Source organism: Serinus canaria, chromosome 12 (genome assembly GCF_022539315.1).
Source record: "Serinus canaria isolate serCan28SL12 chromosome 12, serCan2020, whole genome shotgun sequence".
Classification (NCBI taxonomy): Eukaryota; Metazoa; Chordata; class Aves; order Passeriformes; family Fringillidae; genus Serinus; species Serinus canaria.
In genome coordinates this window covers 20,772,915-20,794,449 of record NC_066326.1, presented here as the reverse complement: position 1 = coordinate 20,794,449, position 21,535 = coordinate 20,772,915, and the positions used below count along the sequence as shown (strand labels likewise).

The following is a 21,535-nucleotide window of genomic DNA, read 5'->3' as shown; positions in this document are numbered from 1 at the left end:
CAAAGGCTCCTATTTACGTCTTTTTATTTGAAACAATGCTACCAGCTCACTAACCGGTGCTGAAGGGAGTTAGCCCTGTCCCAGGAGCTGGGTAGGACATTGGGCAGGAGTCCATGCTACACTTCTGGTCCTGCTGTGAAACCTTGGCAACACTTTAATTTTTCTTTTTTCTTTTTAAATTTCCTTTCATTTTCAAGCATTCTTTGTTTGATCTGTGAACAAAGCCTGTTTTTAGTAAGTATTTGTACAGTGCCTGTCTTGGTGGGCTCTGCTTTCTTTTAGGATTGTTGGGTGTCTTTGTAGGAATAATACAATTGTAAACAGCCAATGGTCCAACAAGCTGCTATCAAAGCACTCTCACCAAGAGCAAGTCCTGGTGTCCCACATCCCTGAGCTTCCAAAAAACTGTGAAATCCCTAGAAATGCAGATGGTAAGTTGTCTACATTATACATATGCATGCATTCAGCTAAATGCAGAGATTCATTCTCCTCACTGATGACTTCAGAATGTCACGGACCTGAGCACAGCGTGCTGCTCTTGTGCACTGTCTGCTATGGGAGCAGTGATAGGGATTTTGGGAAGAAAATTGTTCAGTGATGTTATTTGTGGATAGATTTATATTAATATTTTTCTTAAAGAGATGATGCATAAAATTAATCATGAGCAATTACTGTAACATTAGCAAACTATGTCTCCTTAAGTTTGAACTTATTAAAGGGAGTGGTCGTCAAGGTGTATATGTGTACATATATATATATGTATAGTGTATGGATGCATATACATGTATTAAAAATTAGGAATTACATATAAAAAATTAAGAATAATTGGCCTGGCTTATACTCTTACTAAAGCTGTGTGGTGTTGTACACCATTCAGAGCACACAACTGTTGTTCCCCTTGCACAAAGACTACCTTTGTTTTTTGGGTGAAGTCATGGTCTATTTTAAACCTCGTGTTTTAATAATGAAGTTCACTGTAAACTGAAGGAAATGAGGCCATGAGATTTTGTCCTGATAAAAGCCAAACTGGAACTTGCAAAGTCAACTGTGAATAAATGTGCATATCATAGTTTATGATTTCTGCTTTCGAGTCTGGTTCCTTTTTTCCAAATGTTTTGGAAGAAATATACGGCTCCCATCAGTGACCTCATACAAATAAGTTCTATTTACTTTTCAAAACATTTTCTGACTATGAAAATAAAATGAAAGTGGAAAAAGGCACTTCACACCTTTCATACTTGTTTCAGAGATTTCATTGAGTTGAACTTCCAGCTCCCCCTGTTCCCCACTTCATACTGGCTCTGTTCTGGATTTTCTCCTGGTTTGATTCCAGAGCAAAACACTCTGGGGACATGCAACTCAAGGATGAAACTCAAAAATGTTTGTGCTTAAAGGAATGGTCAGCACTGCCTGTCTGTTGTTGGTGATGATAATAGTAATTATAACCTATTATTAGTACAGTGAAATTTAATGCTCTTATTGAACTTGTGGTATGAAATGGCTGGATCAAAGGTGTCTGAAGACCCATTTTCTAGCTTTATTGAGGAGTATTCATTTTGGTTGTTCGAGTAGAAAAATTACCCAGTTTAAATAGTTGAAGTTATTTGGGTGTTTACCTTTATTTTGGCACCATTTTAGACCGTGTAAGTGATTTAAAACTCTCTCTTTATTTTTACTGCAGATCTTAATGCAGGGAGTTTCTAAAATAAGTGTCAGAAATTTGTATGACCAAGGCAAAAATTTCTGTTTATTTTGTTTAAAACTTAAAGAGCAAAGATATTGAGTTCCTTAAGGAAAATATATTTGGCAGCAGAAGTGATTGACAGCAGAACTGCTTCCATTTTCTCAAAAGTTATTTGGTTTTCAAAAACTTCTCTTGCAACAGAACAGTGATAAAATCCCCTTGCTGTCTTAATGTCTTTAAGGTAACTCCTAGTGGATTGGAATGATCAAGCTTTAAAGTTGCATTGCCCCTCTAATGATTGCACATGCAGGGGGAAATAATAATTAACGAGCACTGTTTCATATTGCTTTTTAAAATTGATATTTATTACAGCCAGGGTCTGTAGGGTAGCATCTATATACCTTATTAGTGCATATGAGGAATTTTTCTGCTGCCATATGAGAAGGAAATGCTGGTTGTTAGCAGAGATGGTGTTTAAAATGTTGAAAACTCAAGGAGAATTGTGAAAAGTCATCTTTTAAAAGATCACTTCCGTTTCCTTTCAGATGACTTGGACTAGGTTGAAAAATATGGCAAACCTGTACAGCTCACAAAAGTATCCTGGGTGTTCTGCCTTCCTAACCAGTTAGCTCTGCACAGGAGAAAATTATAAAAATGCGTATTGCAAACCACAGCGTGTCCCAGAATGTAACTGGGACCTCTATAAGTCTCCATTTCCATGGGCTGGTGTACCATTTCACCTTTAGTGGTGTTATTTAGGAACCAGATAACATGATGCACTTGTGCAGCTCTTAGATTAGTAATTGTATGTATTTTTGTTGGTTATTTAAAAGATAGTATTCCACTAAAAAAAAAAAAAAAGCTCTTTTGCTTTCTCCACTGTGGCTTGAGTGATTCATTGCATCTTCTTAGTTTGTTTTTTTCGTTTAATTTTGGTGCATGCAACTAGTGAAAGTAGGAATATACAGCAATGCAAGTGTCTGCATCAGAGGTTGCAGTTAGGCAAGTTGACTTTTCCTTTGTTTCATTGGCAGATGAATGTAGCTGGCAGAACACAAAAAGTAAGGTAAACAAATAATAGATATCATCTTGTTCCCTGTTTTTCTGGGTACTCTATTTGAAATGATCATTTATCCTTAACAATGCCTTCTTTTTGGTTTTGGTATTTTTCTTGGGTTGTTTTTTTTTTTTTTTTTGTAATTTTATGTCTGCTTTTTCAATAAAAGGTTATCAGTCATCTAAGTCAGCTACCACCAGCCATGAAATCAACTCTTCATTTCTTTGCACATGCAGTGTTCTGACAAAAAGCTTCAATAAGATTACAGGAGGATCATGTAATAATGAATAGCCAGTAATTTGTCAGTTTTGTTCCATTTATGTTTTTGCAATAAAAGACTAAAGTCTGTTTTTCCCCTCAGCTTTGCACATCTGATACCTTGCCTTGTTATTAAGAGACAAGGTATGATTTTTATGATGTGTACATTCCTCTCCTGAAGCACAATGGTTTTAGCCACATAATCACAGAAATGTTGCCTGGTCAGTCTGTTGCTATTTAGCTATTAGAAAGTCTAAAACCGTGATGCTTTTTTGTTTGTTCAGGGTTGCTTCAAAGAAATCTCCTGGCTGCCCTTTCCAAGACATACCTGGGTATGTACGATACATATGGAAATCAATCTATTCTTGCCTTTTAATAATCAATATATGCTCTCCCTGCAATTTCTTGGCCTTCTGCTCAGCCTCACAGCATACTTTTCTTGGCCTTCTGCTCAGCCTCACAGCAGGTGCCTTTTAAAGAAAAGAATAATCAATCTGAGCTGCTCCCTGGTCTTGTTGATCTTCCCTGGTAGTTGATGGTGTGGCTTTTAATCTGGTTTCCTGAGTAAGTGAGGTTTATGCATTGTGCTTTCTGTTCCTTCTTGCTTCTCAGGCTCATTCCAGAGTGGTCAATAGAAGGGGTAAGGAGCTAAACAATTTTCTTTTTCCTTTTCCTTTCTGTTTTTTCCCTAAAATTTATTAGCCAGATTGACTGGTTCCTAGAGAGGACACAAGCGGGCAGAAGCATCAGGATGCCAGCTGGACAGTGGACATGAGTTGCTCTGGACTAGTCCCATCCTGCACTGCTTGGTGCCCGCTGCACCTGGGAGAGGGGCAGAGTGGAAAGCTGGCATGGTGTGAGGCGATGTGCCTAGAAACATGTAAGCCCATGCCAGGTGAGCCCTGCAGAGCTGCTCTGCGGTTTTGGGTTGCTCTGGTTTCTGGCTGTTTGGATTTTTAAGCCCTTTCAGGCTTTCCCCATTGCTTTTGTGCATCAGCTAGTGTTTTATAGTGCTTTGCTGTGTTTGCATTGGCAGATTTAATTCTGCTCTTCCTTGACTTTGCATATGAAGTGAGATTTTGCTGTGAGTGAAATTTTGCTGTAGGCAGTTATAAAGACATGATGGCGAGGCCACCTGGAGGAACTTGGGAAAGCATGGAGAGTTGTACTCCATGATCTGGGTCAGGTGTGATCAGCAAAACTGATTTTTATTGTGATATCATAAAATCAGATTTGTGTTTTATTTGTATTAGGGTTTTTGATTTGCGGCCTTTTAAAGAAGTGTTGAACTCGTATTTGGCTGAGGAGTCACACAGGTGGAAATAATGGCTTGGATTGTTTGCTCCTGACTTCCTCAGGTCCAGGAGGGGTTTCTCCACTCCACGGCTGGCAGTGTGTGTTCTAGGGATTTTACATGGATAAATATAATGCACTAGTTCATCTTACTGCTGAGACATGTTGCAAAACCCATGTTTTCATATTTTTTATCTTTCTCTCAATTCAGATTGGTGCAGAAATTGCTGCAAGTGAGAGAGGAGTCAGAAAGAGACCTAGCCTAGGTTGCTTATCCAACCAGTTTTTCCCTGGTCCCACTTGGGTAGAAAATATTAGCCACTTCTCTTGGGGCCTTGGTGGTGTCTCCTTTTCTCTGACATGGGACTGGAGAGATGAGGGAGCTCCAGGGAGCAGGCAGCTGCGTGGGGGCTGGCTGGAGCAGCTGTGGAGCAGCCAGCACTGGGGTTTTCAGAAGAAACTCCAAAGCCTGACAGGTTTTTTCCAGCCTTGTGCCCATCTGGCTTGTGATTGCACTCACCATATCTCCACCCCGGCTTTACTCTGTCCTTTTATATGGCCCACAACTTGTTTACCTCCTCTCTTTTTGGCTTAACTTTCTAAACACACCCATTGCAATTGATAAGTAAATAAAAGGTGGGTTTTGAAGTGGATTGCCTTTAGTTGCTGTTCTAGCAAATCAAGCTAGTCTTTGTGTTGGTGCAGGCTTCTTGGTATCCTCTGCAGAGACGCTGAGGAGGGAGGAGGTCTGACTAGTGTGCCAAGGTGGAGCTCTCTATTAATTAACTACTGTTAAAAAACCTTTTCTGTGTGTTCAGAGACAGTGCTTGGAAATTTTTTTTGATGTGCAAAATTAAATTACATTGGTAATAATTAGTGGTAAACTGATGCCTGTGGAAGTTGCTTTGTTTTGTGGCAAATATTGGACAGTGAGTATTGCACTGTGGTTGGAGCACTGTGTTAATGTCACTGTAGTGAGCAGAACCTCTTTCTGAGGTTGGAAAAGACCTCTAAGATCATCAAGTCCAACATTTGACTGAATCCTATGGTGGCCACTAAACCATATCACCAAACTTGTGGTTTTTTCATTTTTTGAACACTTCCAGAGACAATAACTCTACCACTGCTCTGGATTGCCATTTCTAACTTTTAGTCATTCTGTTTCAATAAAAGAATTTTTCTTAATATCTAAAAAATACTATTAATAATCTCCTAAAAATATTAATGAATTTTGTATAAAATATAATCAGTTTGATGAAATTGTATTGGCTGTTCTCACTGTGATTTTGGTGCCTGGCTTCCACCTTCCATGGATTTTTCTTGGTTGACTTTACGTGGGGACCCTGACAAGACACAAGCAGGGGAAGGGTGGGATGGTGTGAGTCAGGATCTCATGGAAGAGCGCTGTGGAGCAGCGTGTCACAGTGTCCACCCTGCTTTTGTTGATGAACTTTGCTCAGTTTCACAAGGGACAAGATCCTTGAGGTGATCTGTTTCATACTATGTGTGAGAATTTTTTGTAAGAGAAAGGCTACATTGTGTTTTAATGATAAGGTGATGCTTCTTATCAAGCCTTCATGAAACTAGTCCTCCTTGCTACATCCTCAGCTCTGCAACAGGTTCATCTTTGTCAATCAAGTTTTAATTGAGACTGAGCATTAATTCCTATCTGTGTAAATTCCACTATGTGAATAAAGTTTCTTCAGCTCCTCATTGGAGGGGTCTTACACCACGCTTGTTTCAACCAGCATCCCCTCAGCATCTCAGGGAAGTTTCATGCTTTTCAACTGTGTGAAATTTGGTGCAAATGAAAGGAAGTTCAGATAAAATCGTATTAGTAATAGTAAAACACATTTTCTTCTCCTGGACTACACTCCCACATAGTCTGGCTTTAGAACATCTCCACCGAGTAGCAGCAATTGCCATCAGCAAAGCCCCCTCCCCTTCCCACATTTATTTCCATGGTAACCCACAGAAGGCATTCTACAGCCTCAAAACTACTTTTGCTCTTTCATCATGCAAGCTGGCATTGTCAAGGGCTGAGTGTATTCCTACAGCTTTGAATGAAGATAAAAAAAGAAAAAGCCTGAATTTGGCTGGGCAATTTTTATTTGGGAGGCCCTGCAGCAGGAAGGAACGGGCAACATTCAAGTGGCCTAGTGTCCGTACACTGCTTAGTAAGGAAAAAACAGTCTTGCTTCATTAATTAACAGGGGAGGGTGGGGGTCATTAGAATGGTCTGTCTGTGAAGCAAATGCAGTGATTTCCTGAATGCTGGGAGGTGGCAGGCAAGGGCAGATGGCTGGCCAGGCTGGGCTGGTGAGCTGCTGGTAAGTGTGCATGCTGTGATCTGTTCAAATAGCCCTTTCTTGTGGAGTCTGTAATGCTTTTTCAGGTACCATGTAGAAAATGGTGTCTTACTGGATAGCTGCTTCTTGCCTCTGTTATGCATTAGCCTTTTCCTGGTGTAGAAGTGGGGGGGTTTGGCAGTGTTGTGCAGTGCTTGCTGAGTGTGAGCAATTTAGTGCTGGTAGTAAAACATTTGCTCTTTTTGTACAGCTCCATAACGAGCTGTATTGATTTTGTGTTTCTTAAATCCATATTTATGCAGTATTTGCATGTAAATGTTGAGAGGATTTTATGCTTTTTGAGCCGGCTAAGACTGTTTGATTGCTCTGTATGATAACAGCAGCATGTAGAACACAGTACTTAGTAAAAGAAAACCAATTGCTTGCAAACAGTGTCTGCAAATGGGGGATGCAAGAAATGATATTGTAAGTAATTATTTTTTTAATAATCTGAAAGCAGAAACCTGTCTGGTTCTAGTGTGTTCAGAGTCTTGTACGATACAGGGATTGGATGGATTATTAATTAGAATTTTCTGCTGATGTCTGTTTCCATGTTGTTTGAGTATCTGATTCACAGTGCAGGAAAAGTATTGGTTAAAATATTTCAGGGGTGCTGCCTGATCAAAGGATTTTGTTGCCATTTGGTTGGCTTAGGACAAGCAAGCAGGGTTTTTTCCCTTTCTTACATTATTTGGTGGGGAGGGGTGAAAATATAGCTTTTTTCTAAATGTGTCTGAAGTACATAAATGACTGGGAAGTCACCATGACAACATGGGGACCTGGATCAGACTTTTCTCCATGTTTTTTCTGTTTTGGTTTTTTTTTTTATTTGTTATTTGGGCTTTCCCTAAGGTGTTTGAGGGAGTATCTTACAGCTCCTGTTGGTATAGGACTTCTAATGGTATCCAGCTCTTAAAGTAAATTATGTATGCAGGGCTTTTTTTGGATTAAGCTCAGTCCAATGTATTCAGTTTGCTGTACAATTAAGGTAGGATCTAAACAAGGACATGAGCACCTTCAGCAGGAGTTACTGCAGTTTTGGTGTTGCAGATCTGAAAACTTCTGCTGAGCTCTTCCATGGTCCTGAGGATTCCTCTATGGTGTCCCCACATAGGACCCAGAGCCTGTAGATTCCGAAAGTTATGTGCAAGCTAAGGTGTAAGAGAATCTTTGTACCGGAGTGCCTGGAGTTAGGGGCAAGCTCGGGGACAACAAGCAAAAAGACTGATCGTGGTCAAGAAACAAACAGTTCTTCTACCCTTCTTTGCTAAGGGGTGCTGAGTGTACCTCTCAGGGAGGAAGAGGGTTTTGCGAGTTAGTCTGCACTGGTTGGGACATAGTGAAGTTATGCTGCCTGAGGGGAGGAAGGTTTATGTTCAGTTTCTTTCTTCATCGCCACTTACAGATTTTGGAGTGGTGAACACAGACTGTGAGAAGTTGGACCATACAAGGCACTCTGAGCTCTCCTGAAGCCCTGGCACTGTTCAGAAGGGAGTCAAAGACTCCCTGTGCTAGAGAGGGTGTGCAGGGAAGGCAGTAGTTGCAGAAAAAGGCTTTGATGGGGAGTTCTGGAGCTTGATTTCTGGTCTCTGCTGCCACAGCCATGGGCATGCATGTGGAATTAGATGTGCCTATGTTGTGGTTAATATTTTAGGGTGATCCAACTTAGGAATCTTCTAGAAGAGTATTTACTTTGGGAAGGAGACATCTTACCTGGCCCTGTCTTCTGCTCCCTCCTGGCAGGGTTATTAGGGTTTGAGAGGTGTTTGTTTCATACTTGTAGCAGTAACCTGTGTAATTGATAGTGAATTTGGTGGAATAATGTACTACATGTTCTGTGGAGGTGATGTTTCAGTGTCAGCAGAGGAGGGTAATTACATGCTTCTCAGTTATCATCATGCTTCTTGATGGAAAAAAACCCCACTGTAATTTGGGTAAATGAAAATTAAGATCATTGCAGTTGTCACTTGTGCCTATCTAAACTTGGAGGGAAGGTAGGTCTGTGACATTTTCTGAGAATGTATGGATGTATGAAACATGGATTGACTCATGTTTCAGTACTGAGGCAATTGAAAAGTAAGTACAACATGGCAGTGAATTTCACCTTGTATTACACTACATCCCAACATGAGGATGTGAAGAACCACGCATTTTCCTCTTAACACGCATTAATTTAATGTTTTATTTGATGCTAAATGAATAATAAAATGACTTTTTTAATTTGGAAAAATGTTGAGTTCTGTCTTATGCTGGAGCAAAATTTTCAAGTTAAGCTTAAAGGAATTTTCTGCATCTGGGTAGGATTATCGCCTTTGAAGAGCCGTATGTCTGTGTGATGTAGCCTATTTTCCCTTTTTCTTGAAGTTACAATTTTGAATATAGAAAACATGAGGAAAATTTATTCCTTCAGAAATTCATCTCATGTTTCTGAGAAAAGATTTCTTTTGAGCTAGAGGCTCAAATAATGAGATTAATCTGTTATGAGAAAAAACAAGTAAGAGCAAGAGACTGGTGGAGTTTGTTATACAGACTTCTGTGGTTACATACCTTGCTTTCAAGATTCTTACAGTTAGGATACATAATATTAGAGGCAAAAACTTGAAAGTCCTGAATTTAGGAGTAGCTAATAAACAAAACAAACATAAACCCACCCTCCCTTTCCCTGCCAAAAAGCCCCAACTGCAAACAACAGAAGAAACCTCTTCTTCTAGGGTTAGAGTCAAGCTTGATGCTGTAAGGAAATCAACACCAAAAGAAATCCCTCTAACATGAAAATCTTGAGGGCCACAGTATAATTGAGAAATTAATATTTATCCGCTCGTAGAGATTGTTATCTTTTTTAAAGGAGCTCTACCTCCTTTAAATTGCCCTTAATTCGCTTCATTAGGGTTCATGGATTTTCCTTGGAGAAGAATTAAGAGTGAACTTAGATTCATTTCACAGGCAACCAGCTATCACCCAGCTTGATTGGCTTTTCACCTCTACTAACAAGTCATCCCACTCTTTTGCCACAGAGATGGGCAAAATAATAGCTCAATAATAGCTGCTCGTAAGTAACTCACTTGGGTGAGGATAGGGCAGAGTGATAATGGTGATACCACTACAGCATTCTTGATACCACTTTAGGATTCTGGTGATGAAAATGATGCTTTTTACTCTGCCAGTTTTCAGCAGTAGTACTCTAAGAGCTCAGTGACAGTCACATGAAATCAAGGCATCTGTATTTTTTTTCCTTATTAATTTTTTAAATTTCTAAGTGGGGAAAGAAAAGTCTTGGTTCCAGTCCTACAAAATAAGATTAAATTAATTTGCAGTATTTTATTAGGAACAACCTTGTTTTGCTGTGTGTCAGAGACTGTCACTAGCTTGCAGTGTAATCCTGCTTCTTGTCCCTTCCTAACTACATCCAAAGAACTACATCCAAAGTTTAAAAATTCTTGCCTGCTTACTGGGTCCCACTTACCACCCCTTCAAAAAAAGGGAAGACTTCATCATAGTGGATAAATTCACAATTCAGTGTTAAAACTGAATCTTGTTTTTTATAGGGCTATTGTTGTTTGCCTTGCTCCCCCACTCCCACTCCCCCCAAAAAAAAGAAATTTCTGCATATGTAAGTTCCAACAGGAAACCAAACTTTCACTTAAGCATGGGATCAGTTGAAGTTTAATTTCCCCCATAAATGTGGTATGGCAATGAAAAACCCTTGCCACAAAAATTGTAGATGTCTGGAAAACACACTTCACTGAAAAAGGGCTTGACCTCTTTGGTTATAAAAGGCAAGCTGCTTTAACTTGGGTTATATTTAGTGAATGAGTGGTAAAAGACCTGTGGTCTGAGGAGGTGCAAAGATCAAACTAGAGCTATTTTCCTTGTAAAGATGACTTTACTTTTAAGAGGAATAAATGGTATCAGTTTTCAAATATTTCTTTCAATACTTCCAATTCCCAGTGAAAAAGTATTTTGTTGCAGAACAAGAGGTTTTGATTTTTTTTTTTTCCATGCCATTAGGTAATAAAAACTGAGATGAAGTGTGTCTGTTTGCTGGCCTATTGAGTTGCAGTAAACTATGTCATTCCCAGGGTTCTGCAGTGTGTAGGACCTCTTACAACAGCAGCCCTACTTGCAGTACCACTGTAGAAGATGCCTCCAAGCCCAATTCCTATTTCTGCTGCCTGTGGTCTTACTGGCTTCCATCCTGAGCACAGCTTTCACACCACTGCCCTATGCACAGGATCAGCTCAATCAGTTCTGAGCTGGGTCAAAACCTTCCAAGTAAGAATAATGTAATGCCTGTGGTTGAGGGAACAGGGCAGGAAGACTCTTTCAGTATGAAGGCACTAAAGGTAGTATTAAACCACACCATTAGTCCCACCACATGTATCTTGCACCTGTGTAAAATTCTGTTCTTTAGCCCAGGATTTACTATTTCTTTCTGCAATTGTGTGTTTGGTGTGGTTTGTTGAAATGGGAAATACTACTATGAGAAGCAGAATGACAATAGGTACAAAACATGGTGGTGCTAGTGTGCTGGTCTTAACAGGTGTTGAGTTTCCCTTCCTAAGGAACTGCCCAGTCCTCTTGTGTTTCTTCTGACCAGCCTGGATGGAAAGATATGAAGGGCTTCAGGACTGGGCCCTCAAAGAGATAAATACGCAGAAGTATTAATCAGTGAATATTTAGGTCATGGAGGACTGAGACTGGAGAAAGACAGAACATTACTGACAGCCAGGGGGTTTATGTTGGTAGTGGACTGGGGAATATCTTCTGTTGAGTAGTAGTACCAGACTTTGGCTTTGTAATTGTAGTTTCTGTTGTGTTTATGTTCTTAGTTGCATTGCTGCTGGCTTTGTAATTGTAGTTTCTGTTGTGTTTATGTTCTTAGTTGCATTGCTGCTGATTTGCAAGATGTGAGATGTTCAATAAGTCTCTAAATGGGCTTTCTAGAGCCATTACTTGTGTCTTTCAACATGTCCTGCAGCACGAGTTGGAGCTGACTTCCTAGTAATCATAGACATTTTGAAGATTACCTTTAATCTTCAGATAATTAATTTGTAGTCTTTTCTGAGGAAATGGTTACAAAATTCAATGTCTTACTGACTTTTTGCAGGGCTCTGACCCATAAATCACTTCTCAGTGACATGGATAGTTCCAGTTTGAAAAGTGTGGTATACAAGCTTTGCCCTATCCTTGAAAGCTTTGGTTCCTAAGGGCACGGCGTTTTAGTCTTATCTGTCTGTAAAATGTCATTGAACATCCATGGTGTGATCTACATAAGAATGGTAACGATGAGCTTATACTGTGTGTGTGTCCCTGGGGAGAGAGGCAAATCCTGCCTGCTGTCCCTGATGCCCAGATGGTGGTGACTTTTAAAAGGCTTGTTTGCATCCTCTTTGAACACCAAAACTGCTTGAAGCCTTTGACACTTTCAGGTGATTAAACAATCAAATTTAACAATTTGTTTGTTTAATTTTTTTTTTAAATGTCAAAACCCAGTAGTTTTAATTTAACATTATCAAATGTATTTCCAATAGATTGATGAGTGGATTGGAATTTTATGCTGTGAAATGTTATTACAATTTAGGTTCTTTTGTCAAAGAAGCCAATATATTGTTACGGCTTTTATATAGCTTTTATATTTTTAATTCTGAAAATGTTTTGAAATAAAGAATATCTTACTGTACAAAAGAAGGAGGAACCCTAGTATATAATATAGTTTAGAATGTGTGATAAATTGAATTTTACTTGGTATGAAGAAATTTGTGTAATTTTCATAGCTAGAATGAATTCTTTCATGGAACTGTATTATAGCTGTTTTAATTCCATCATCAGACGAGGTCACTAAATCAAAGTATTTGGACAGCATCCCTGGCTGGGTCACTTATTTTGAAAACTGCCTGTGCTTTGTATATGCTATGCACTCTGGCATTCAAATGTTATTTAATGTTTTTAAATGACAGGTACAGAATTGTAAGATTGCTACAACATGTATTGGGTAGCCACTTTTATTAAATGCAGAAAGAACTGGATGTTAATGCATTTAATGTTTGTTATACTAAGCCAGTCACACATTCCTATTATCAAATGTATCTCCTTGTAGAAGATTAGTAGAAGATGAATGTAGTAGTCCTCAGGAGAGTGCATCTTATGCTCTATGCCTTTCTGAACATATATCTATAGCAGGGGATGTTGCCTTTTTGTGCATCTGAGAATTCCAAACTGGCTGCTCTGAGGAGAGGAAGAGGGATCTGTTTGGTCCAAGAATGTTTTTTGTAGATATTGGGTTGGGAGCGCATTCAAGTATCTGGGCAGGAAGGGAAGGTGCACCATGATGAGAAAGAGGAAACACTCTTGGATCTGTGACCAGAAAATTGGAGAGATTACCTAGGATTTTCAACTCATTTCTAGTTTTATTTTATTTGTTTTTTCACAAGGCCAGATTGGATGGGGCTCTGACAAACTTAGTCTAGTGGAAGACGTCCTTGCCTGTGGCAGATATTGGAACAAGATATTGTTCAAGGTCCCCTCCAACCTAAACCATTCTGTGATTCTGTAACTCTGAAGGGAGCAAAATACCCGATTCTTCCTGACCATTAGTGCAAATGGGCTTTTCAGTTAAAAACCATCTTGAAGCAATTGTTTTGCTTGACAGTCTGATTTTTCCTTTGCCACAGTACATCACAGAAACTGATCAAAGTGTTACATTCTGAGAACACAGCTTTAGCCAGTGGACACTGGAGCTCAGGGCTGGTCCCTCTGAGTGTTTCTCTATGGAGTGTTTGCAGGGAACTGAGAGGTGAGGCAGGAGCACAGAGGAGGAATGGCCCCACAGCACAGTGGTGTGGTATGGAGTGAGGGTGGGAGGAACAACAGGGCTGTGTGCTGGTCTGTGCATGAGAGGATGTGCACTACAGGCTGTGCACTTGGCCTAACTTAGAAATTGCCAGAGCTGCAGCAATCCTGTTTGGCTTCTCTGAGGACAGCTGTCCTTCCTGAGCAGTGCAGGTGGGGTGACATGGCTGGTGCAGACTTTGCATATATTTATGAATGCCAGATTTGAATATGGAAGGATGACACCTGAGCTCTAAGCATCTCTGAATTAGCCTCAGTTTATTTGTGAGCTAGGATAACATGGCTTAAGGTGCCTTTTGAACAGTAACTTTGTGTGGTGACAATCATCACAGTGTTTTGAGGGGTCTGCCCATCATTTGCAGAAGCTGACCCAGCTGCCACAGGGGAGTGTGGCTAAGGACTGGGCCACACAGTGTCATGATCAGTGACAGTCAATGAGTTGGTGTGTGTCAATCATTCCCAAAGTGGAGAAGGGTGGCCAGGGCATAATCAGACCTTATTGCAATTCATGTGTGCATGTGTTTGGTGGTTTTTGTTTTTCTTTTTTGGAAGGACTATGGAGGGCTCAGTGGTGTTTGCCTGACACCAGCCTGCTGTAAAAGGAAGCAAGAAGTGTCCTAGGCCTTTTGGAGATGTATAATGTTACTGTTTTGTTCTTTATTGATGGGTGCCAACTCAAATCCTCACTTTACATCTAAAGATATTGCTCTGAAAGGTGTCTTGTTCCTCTCCTTGTGAAGTCAGCAGCAGTTAAAGCTCTCTGGGGCCAATATGCCATAATAGATCTGAAAAAACTCCAACCAAACAAAAATTATTTATCCACAACCCATTCTAAGCAACTGATAGGATTATGATGTTATTACTAAATTACACTTTCACTGTCAATTATTTTAAGAGCTGAAGATTGTAAAATCATTACAAGAATCATTTATTATCTGAAATAATAGTGTAATGATATTTTCTTTTACTGTTTTTCTTGTACAGTGAAAATTCTTTGCATTTTCTTAATAGCATCTAAAATTCTGTAATGGTTTTTATTTTTAAATCCCTCCAGTCATTCTTTCTTAGTAATGCAGCTTTGCCAACAAACATACATTGTATGCATGGAGATTTCTCCAATAATGAAAGAATAATATGGAATAATGGTGCAGAAATTATATAGAAATCAGTAATTATTGAAATAGTGACTGCCATGCAGTATGTGCTGTTTTATGCAATATAATTTTAAACACAAACATTCAGCTATCATGTGCAAGTGACAGTTTATAATTATCCATCTTAGCTATACATACATATTGGAAAATGCTAGTTGCTTGTTATATTTCATGTAATGAAAGACCACATTTTAAGTTAATTCAGAATTGAAAGCTACCACCTAAGCAAGACAGAATGTGTACTATTTTCACTATAATAATTTGAATGCATATTTTGGGTTAATGATCTGACTCTGAAATTGTTGGCTGTTCCTGTCCAGCTTGAGCTTCCAATTTCTTTTAAAAAATTTTAAAATAATTTCTGGCAGAGTTGTAATTCAGTTTTGAGATGAAGTGTGGTGTTTTTTCTTTAGAATGAAAATTTATCAGTCATTTACTAGGATTTTATTTTTTGTGATTTATAAGTGATCTCCCAAATGATAACTTGGGTTCTTGAAAAATGTCCTTGGTTTTCACATTGTAGTGGCTATGGATTGGATGAAAGTGCAATTGTAGATAACTGGAGAGATGGAATAGCTGCTATAGATACAATTAATTAACTGAAGTTTTGTTGGGAAAACTAATACTAATTCATTTTACTCCAGTTTTTCTCTGTACTCTATATTACAGGCCTTTGATCTGGTGTTACTTTCTTTGGAGCTTGTCACGCTGAAAAAAAGGATACTTTATCCTATCCTGTGACTGGGATCCAAATTACTGGAGCTGATTCAGTGGTTTTTAGTCTCTTGCACTTTATTTATCTGTGTGTTGTTCCCATGGACACCTTTAATCTTTCCCAGGTTTTTTTTCTTGCTCTCACTTTGGATCTTAGAGACTGTGGATGATAGAGTGAGGAAGGACTGATCTAAGCTAAGAAAATGGTCATGCAAGTGAAAGAATGCTCTTTGCTCTTGGTTCCTCCATCTGCAATGTATAGAATATGGCTGTGTGTCCTCTCAGAGCTGGAAGAGATGTGGAGTTTGACCTCAGGAGTGGCTCTGGGATAACCTGGGTGTGTAGGTCTCTGAAGGAGCAGGGTGCAGAGCCCGAGGCTGCAGAGAAGGGTAAAGATGGTGTTCTCTAGTCAGCTGAGAAACCAGTGTAGTGTAGTGTAGACCTTTGGTCAACATCATAGGCTGTTCCAAGTCTCCAAAAAATAGAGACTCACAGTGGCTGGACCCCTCCAAGCCTTTTCTCACACTGGATTTGCAGTCATTGTGTGGGATTGCTTTGTTGGAAGTATAGATATGAGAAAGAGGCACAGGACTAGGGATGCCTTTGCTGTTAGCCTCTCAGTGCTGTCCAGGCTCTTAAAGGCTCTTCCAAACCGCGACTGTGCTTTGGTGAGCCGACATGGCACTCAATCACCCAGTCCACAGCAGAGGCACCACAGTGACCTGTTAGCTTCTCATTGCTGCCCATGTTCAAATCATCAGTCAGAAGTGTTTTATTCTGCGTCCTTTTCTCGGCAAAGGACTTATTATTTGATGACATTATTTATTAATAATTTACATTGTTATTTTGTTACATTTGTTTTAAAAGGGACAAAAATATTACTATACATGTCATATTGTAATATGTGTGATTGACCTAGTCAAACCAGGTCCTGAGCAGCCTACTCTGAGTGGCCCTGCTTTGAGCAGAGGGGATGAACTGGGTGATCTCTGCAAGTTTCTTCCAAACTCAAAGAATCTGTGGCTTGGCCATTTTCTATCAAAGCTCTCAACTTCAAGTAGGGTGTTACTGAACCACACTGAGAGCTGAAATTTGTTTTCTTCTAGTGATTATTGTGAAATTGTTCTGGATTTTGAAACATGCAGCTCTGCTTTCAAAATAGTGTACAAATACTTCCTGTGCGTTTCAATAATAAAGTTTTATTTTCTTAATTTCCGCAGTGTGGAGTGACAGCACTTCGTGATCACGCAGAAAAGCTAGTTCTGCCCTGCAAAGCTCACTTCTGTAGCAAAGAACCTGAGCTGAGTTTTGAGTTACTTTTTACTTACCTGCTTTTATTTAGTACCTGAATAGACCTTTGAATCAGCAAAGGCTAATTACTGATTTACTAAAACTAATGAAACAATTAAGAATTATAAAGAGAAAGCGAGTTGGTTGGGACACTGTTGGAGATTAATTATATTGTAATTAAATCTTAAGTGGAGGGTAATTTTTACTTGTCTTGCTGGTTAAATAAGATCTTACACATTGCAATGTGTAGCATTAAGAAGATGCACAGGCACCTGATCAACTGAGCAGAGAGAGATCCTTGCATGCTGCTTTTGTCATTAAGAATAATAAGTTAATAAGCTTTCAGTAAGAGAAGAAATTAAGCACATGAAGCATTTTTTGACATGGTTTTGAATGAAGGCTGGAATTTGGTCATAGGACTCAACTCGGCTGTTTCTCATCATTTTGTCTTTTAAATCACTGGAAGGTGGGCAGTGTAATGCTTTTCTCTGTACAGAGAACAGAGAAACTCTTCCTGCAACTCACCAGTTCTGGGAATTGGAGATCTGTCATCTTTTTCTTTGTTCCTGGGAGAGAATCCCAAAGACAGTAAATCACACAGTTGCAGGTGACCTAAAAGGAATAAATTGAGATGGCTTTGGCTGCAGTAATTTGTTTGTAGAATAAATCTCTTTAGGTTTTCACAGTAATAGATCACTCTGGTATTGCAATTCCTGTGTTAAAGTAGTACAGATGTGAAGTTGCAAGTATATTATTAGGCTGAAATAGTTCATTGATTTGCAAAATCATGTCATTATTAATTGGGACTCTTTCATCATAATGAAAAACTTTTTACTTGTCAGGGGAAAAAGAAAAAAGCAAACTCTGTGCTCATCTAAGAGGAAAGCCTCAGGAATGCTGAATAAAGATTCTGCCTGCATCCCTTCATCAGGATCCGGTATGTGCATCTTAAAGGAGGGTCATCCAGTCTGGGCATCTTAGAGGTGGTGTAGACATCTGACATCAGTGAGGGCTCTGAGGCTGTCAGGCAAAATTAATTCTTAGCTTCATCTTTGAAAATCTGTGGTGAAAATGCATTTATAGTTGCAGCTACATACTGCATCTCATGCTCAGCTTCCTTTGGCTGATCTCTGAGGACACTGTAGAGAAATCAATTTGGTATGGGTGTTCCCTTCTGGGAGACCAGAAGTTGTCCATGGGTAAGCATCCCTGTGTCATGGAGGAATCAGCCAGACTAAATCTGGAGACCAGAGCTAAACCAAGTTAACCAGAAACAGGAGATACAAAGAGAGTTTGAATGGGGAAGAGGCAGGAGGAGGGAAAAATATGTTAAAATGCTGCTGCTGTGCTGAAAGACTCCACAGTGGTGGTGTGTGGGACTTGTCCTGTAAGTCAGAGAAATGCCCTTTCTTCTGCTCACCTGGCTAGAATAAGAAAAATGAGAGTAAAATTATGTTGAGAAATACTTCACTATAACTAGAACTTCTTTTGATAGAGTTCTAGCCTGTTTCAAGTGCTTACTTTATTTTTTACTCTGTGCATGTTATCTGCCCAGTATTCAGTCTGGAACTCAGGAAAAAAATTAGAGGAAAGCCCATTATCTTCCATCTTAAATGAATCCTTTTGCAAAAGAGAAAAATCAAAGCAAAACACAGTCTTATGAATTGATGAATTCTGGGTTTTGTGTTAGTTATAATGAAATATATGAATGAAAACCAATTCCTCTTTCCCCTTCTAAATTAGGCATGTGCAACAACTTAAGATGGACTTTGATATCTGGACCTTGGCATCTGCTCCTTGGCCAATGCAGGAATTAAATCTTGAACTCTACTGCCAAAGTTAAACAAGTTGCTTTGCATTTTAACACACAAGACTTATATGCACCAAAGAAATTAGTCTAGCTGCTCGTGCCTTCTCGCCTCCATTTCTCTAGTAGAGGAACAGGGTTTGACAGTCCCATGTGATGGCTGAATCTCCTGATGTTTGCAGCATTCTGGCAGGGCTTTTGTCCCCTTCAATGTCAGGCTGGCTGACACCTACCCCAGGCTCCTTCTCCTTTTTTTTTGTCACTCTTTATGCCTCAGTCTTTTTATGTCATCTAACCTGCTTTTCTTACTAGATGGAAGAGTCTCAGGGCTTTTTCTCTTCTACCTTTGATCTATCTTTCTTCTATCATTGATCTTGCGTCACGGAAAGTAACTGTGGTGATTATTTTAGCCTAATTAAACCATTTCTCCATTTGAGGGGAAAAATCAGCTAAATGCTTCCTCCAGAAGAATAAGATTTTCACAACATCTTTGTTATACTTCGTTAGATCATAAAAGTTTGCCTTTCTTTTATGGGGATTTGATGTTCAGTATCCCCTAACATCTATTGTCTGTATGTCAATATGAAGAGCAGGCCAAATGGAAATATTGAGAAGACTAAGGGTAAATGCAGGAATTTGCTTCCCAATGAATAGTCTCCAGCCCTAGGCAGAGATATTAAATGTGTTTTTTTCAAATTGGAAACCTGTTTCCTCTGTGGGAATGTCTCTGGAGGTTTGAAATCATAATGCCAAAGTTTCAGGGACCAGATCTGTAAAGATATGCCCAAACTCTGAGTTATGACAGAAATGCTAATGCAGAAGTTACTGATGGGCATCTGTGTCCAAGTCAACTGAGAGACAAAACCTAAGGCCAAACTGATACTCTCCAAAGGGATACAAATATAAACAAAATAACAACTTTGTACAAGTTTGTCACAGAATAGCATGGAAGAATTTGAGAATTGCCGCTTAGGTGGGTGTCAGTCTCTTCTCCCAGGTAGCAAGTGATAGGACAAGATGAAACAGACTCAAGTTGTGCCAGAGGATGTTTAGGTTGGATATTAGAGAAAATTTCCTCTCTGAAAAGGAGGTCAAGCCCAGCACAGGCTTTCCAGGACAGTGGTGGAATGCTCGAAAAGTGGAGGTCTTGAAAAATGTTCAAAAAAATGTGTAGAGGTGACACGTGGGGGACATGGTTTAGTGGTGAACATGCAGATGATGGGGGGATTGATGGTTCAGCCTGGTGCTCCTAGAAATCTTTTCCAATCTTAACCATTCTGTGATCCTGTGATACTGTGCAGAAGCACACAATATTGATATTGGTTGAGGACATTTCAGTCCTCATCTACTCTCCAGCAGAGTTTAGATTATAATCACTTAGAACTTTATAAGCAAGGAAATAATTACATATGGAGTTTTTCGCTCTTCAGACTTCCGTCCATCTAGTGCTTTGATAACAGCAATGCACAGGGAGGAGCTGCTTCCCCACAGTCCCTCCTTCTCTGCAGGAGATTCTCAGGCTGGAGTCCCTGGAGTGCCAGCTGGATGAGCCAGATGCTTCTTACAGAGAAGTTTCAGTATAACCCTGTCATTTGAGGCTGACTCCTGTGACTGAAAGGAGACTGGGGCTGAGCAGCAGACGGCATGTCTACAGTCTGTGTGGATGTTAACAGAGGACTCAATTAAAACACAGTCAGTAAAAACACAAGACTTTTTTTTTTTTTTTAACTTTGTACCAATAAGCCCAGGAGCTGAAGGTAAATTCTTGCTAACTGCAGTACCACATCCTGTTTCATACAGGAAAGAAAAATATTTTTGTTTTGGGGCTTTATTGTGCCTGTTGTTAGTCCTGGAGGACAATATATTCTGTGGTGCTTTTTCTTTCTCATTTTCCTTTTGAGTGAATTTATTCTGTTCTCAGTATGGTTTTTCTGGTTGTTGCTTCCACTCCTCAGGCCCCCTTGGAATCCCTAGTGTTGGAAGCTGGCCCTTCTTCCCATTCAGCTAATGTGTTTTTCCCCTTCACTCATTTCTTCAACAGAATTTGCTTGGCAGCCTGCTACAAAAAAAAAAAAAAAAAAAGAAAAAAGAAAAAAATACTACTTTCCTTCTTTAAAAAGATGACCTTCCATACAGTTAGCGATAGATTCTGGTTTTTTGTCCTGGAAAGGAGTTTAAATTTTCTCTGTGGCAACTTAGTGGCAAGTTGAGTTGATCCTCTGTTACATCTCAAGAGATGGTATCATTGCCACTATGGTAGAAATGATGGGGCATATTTGACTGGACTTGGAAGGATCCTTGCTTTGTGCTGTCTGTGGGGGATGTAGTGGCCAGCTGCACTCAGAGCAACATAAAACACCTAAAAGTAGAGTGCCTGCTTGATTTTTTTGTCTGACTTTTTTCCTTGCCCCAGTGTAAAATTGTATGTAATGACTTTATAGCAGCAGGATTTCTGAGATGTGCTTGTATTTTTGCCTTTTCTTTAATTTGTCATTGGGTAAGTATGAAGATTTTGTCAGGAATTTGGTTTACACATCTGTGTTAACTAGTGCTGCAATAAAGAATTAGGTGTGGAAGCTTCTCATTTTTGTCACTCAGAAATCTTCTGCTGACCATTGTAATTATATAAATGTAAAGTAAACACTTAAGAGTCATTTTTGTAGCCAGTTTTCAATAGCAGTTTGCCAGCTAACCCATGTATAAGGGAAAGAGCCCTAGTGCCCAAGCTGCCCCTGCAATGGTGGGGGGCCAGACAGCCTGTACTGACACTGCATTCCTGCTTTGTGTAGAACTAACAGTGTTTCTGGCTGGAGAAATGGGCCTGCAGTGGGTCTGCAGTGTGAAGTTTTTTAATTAAGATGCAAGATAGAAAATTAGGATGGTGCTATAGTGCCCTGTCTAGGGAGCATAGAGTGGGACAAGGAGTGTGCTCTATTGTTGTGAGGAAAGGGCTGGTGTAGGTCTGTTGAAAAGCTAATTCTTCAAATGAAAGTATACCAGATTAAATGAGTAATGAAAATTCTGTAATGGTTTCTTTAAAGCAGTTGTGTAGAAATCCCTTGCTGCAGGATCAAGTGTTAA

At 39.6% G+C, this 21,535-nt stretch overlaps 1 protein-coding gene across 5 annotated transcripts in view; it reads left to right on the top strand.

Moving 5' to 3' along the window:
- FGD3 (FYVE, RhoGEF and PH domain containing 3) overlaps window positions 1–21,535 on the top strand; it is a 107,303-nt gene that overhangs the window by 23,056 nt on the left and 62,712 nt on the right. For 2 of the 5 annotated variants that reach the window (XM_050979337.1, XM_050979332.1), the window contains exon 2: window positions 3,284–3,331. The exons of 1 other annotated variant lie outside the window; for it this stretch is intronic. In XM_050979337.1, coding sequence (XP_050835294.1) covers window positions 3,284–3,331 — 48 coding nt within the window. Of the gene's footprint in view, window positions 1–3,283; window positions 3,332–3,805; window positions 3,895–17,489; window positions 17,585–21,535 lie in introns of those variants that run through there. 2 more of the 5 variants (XM_050979334.1, XM_050979336.1) reach the window with 2 other exon arrangements.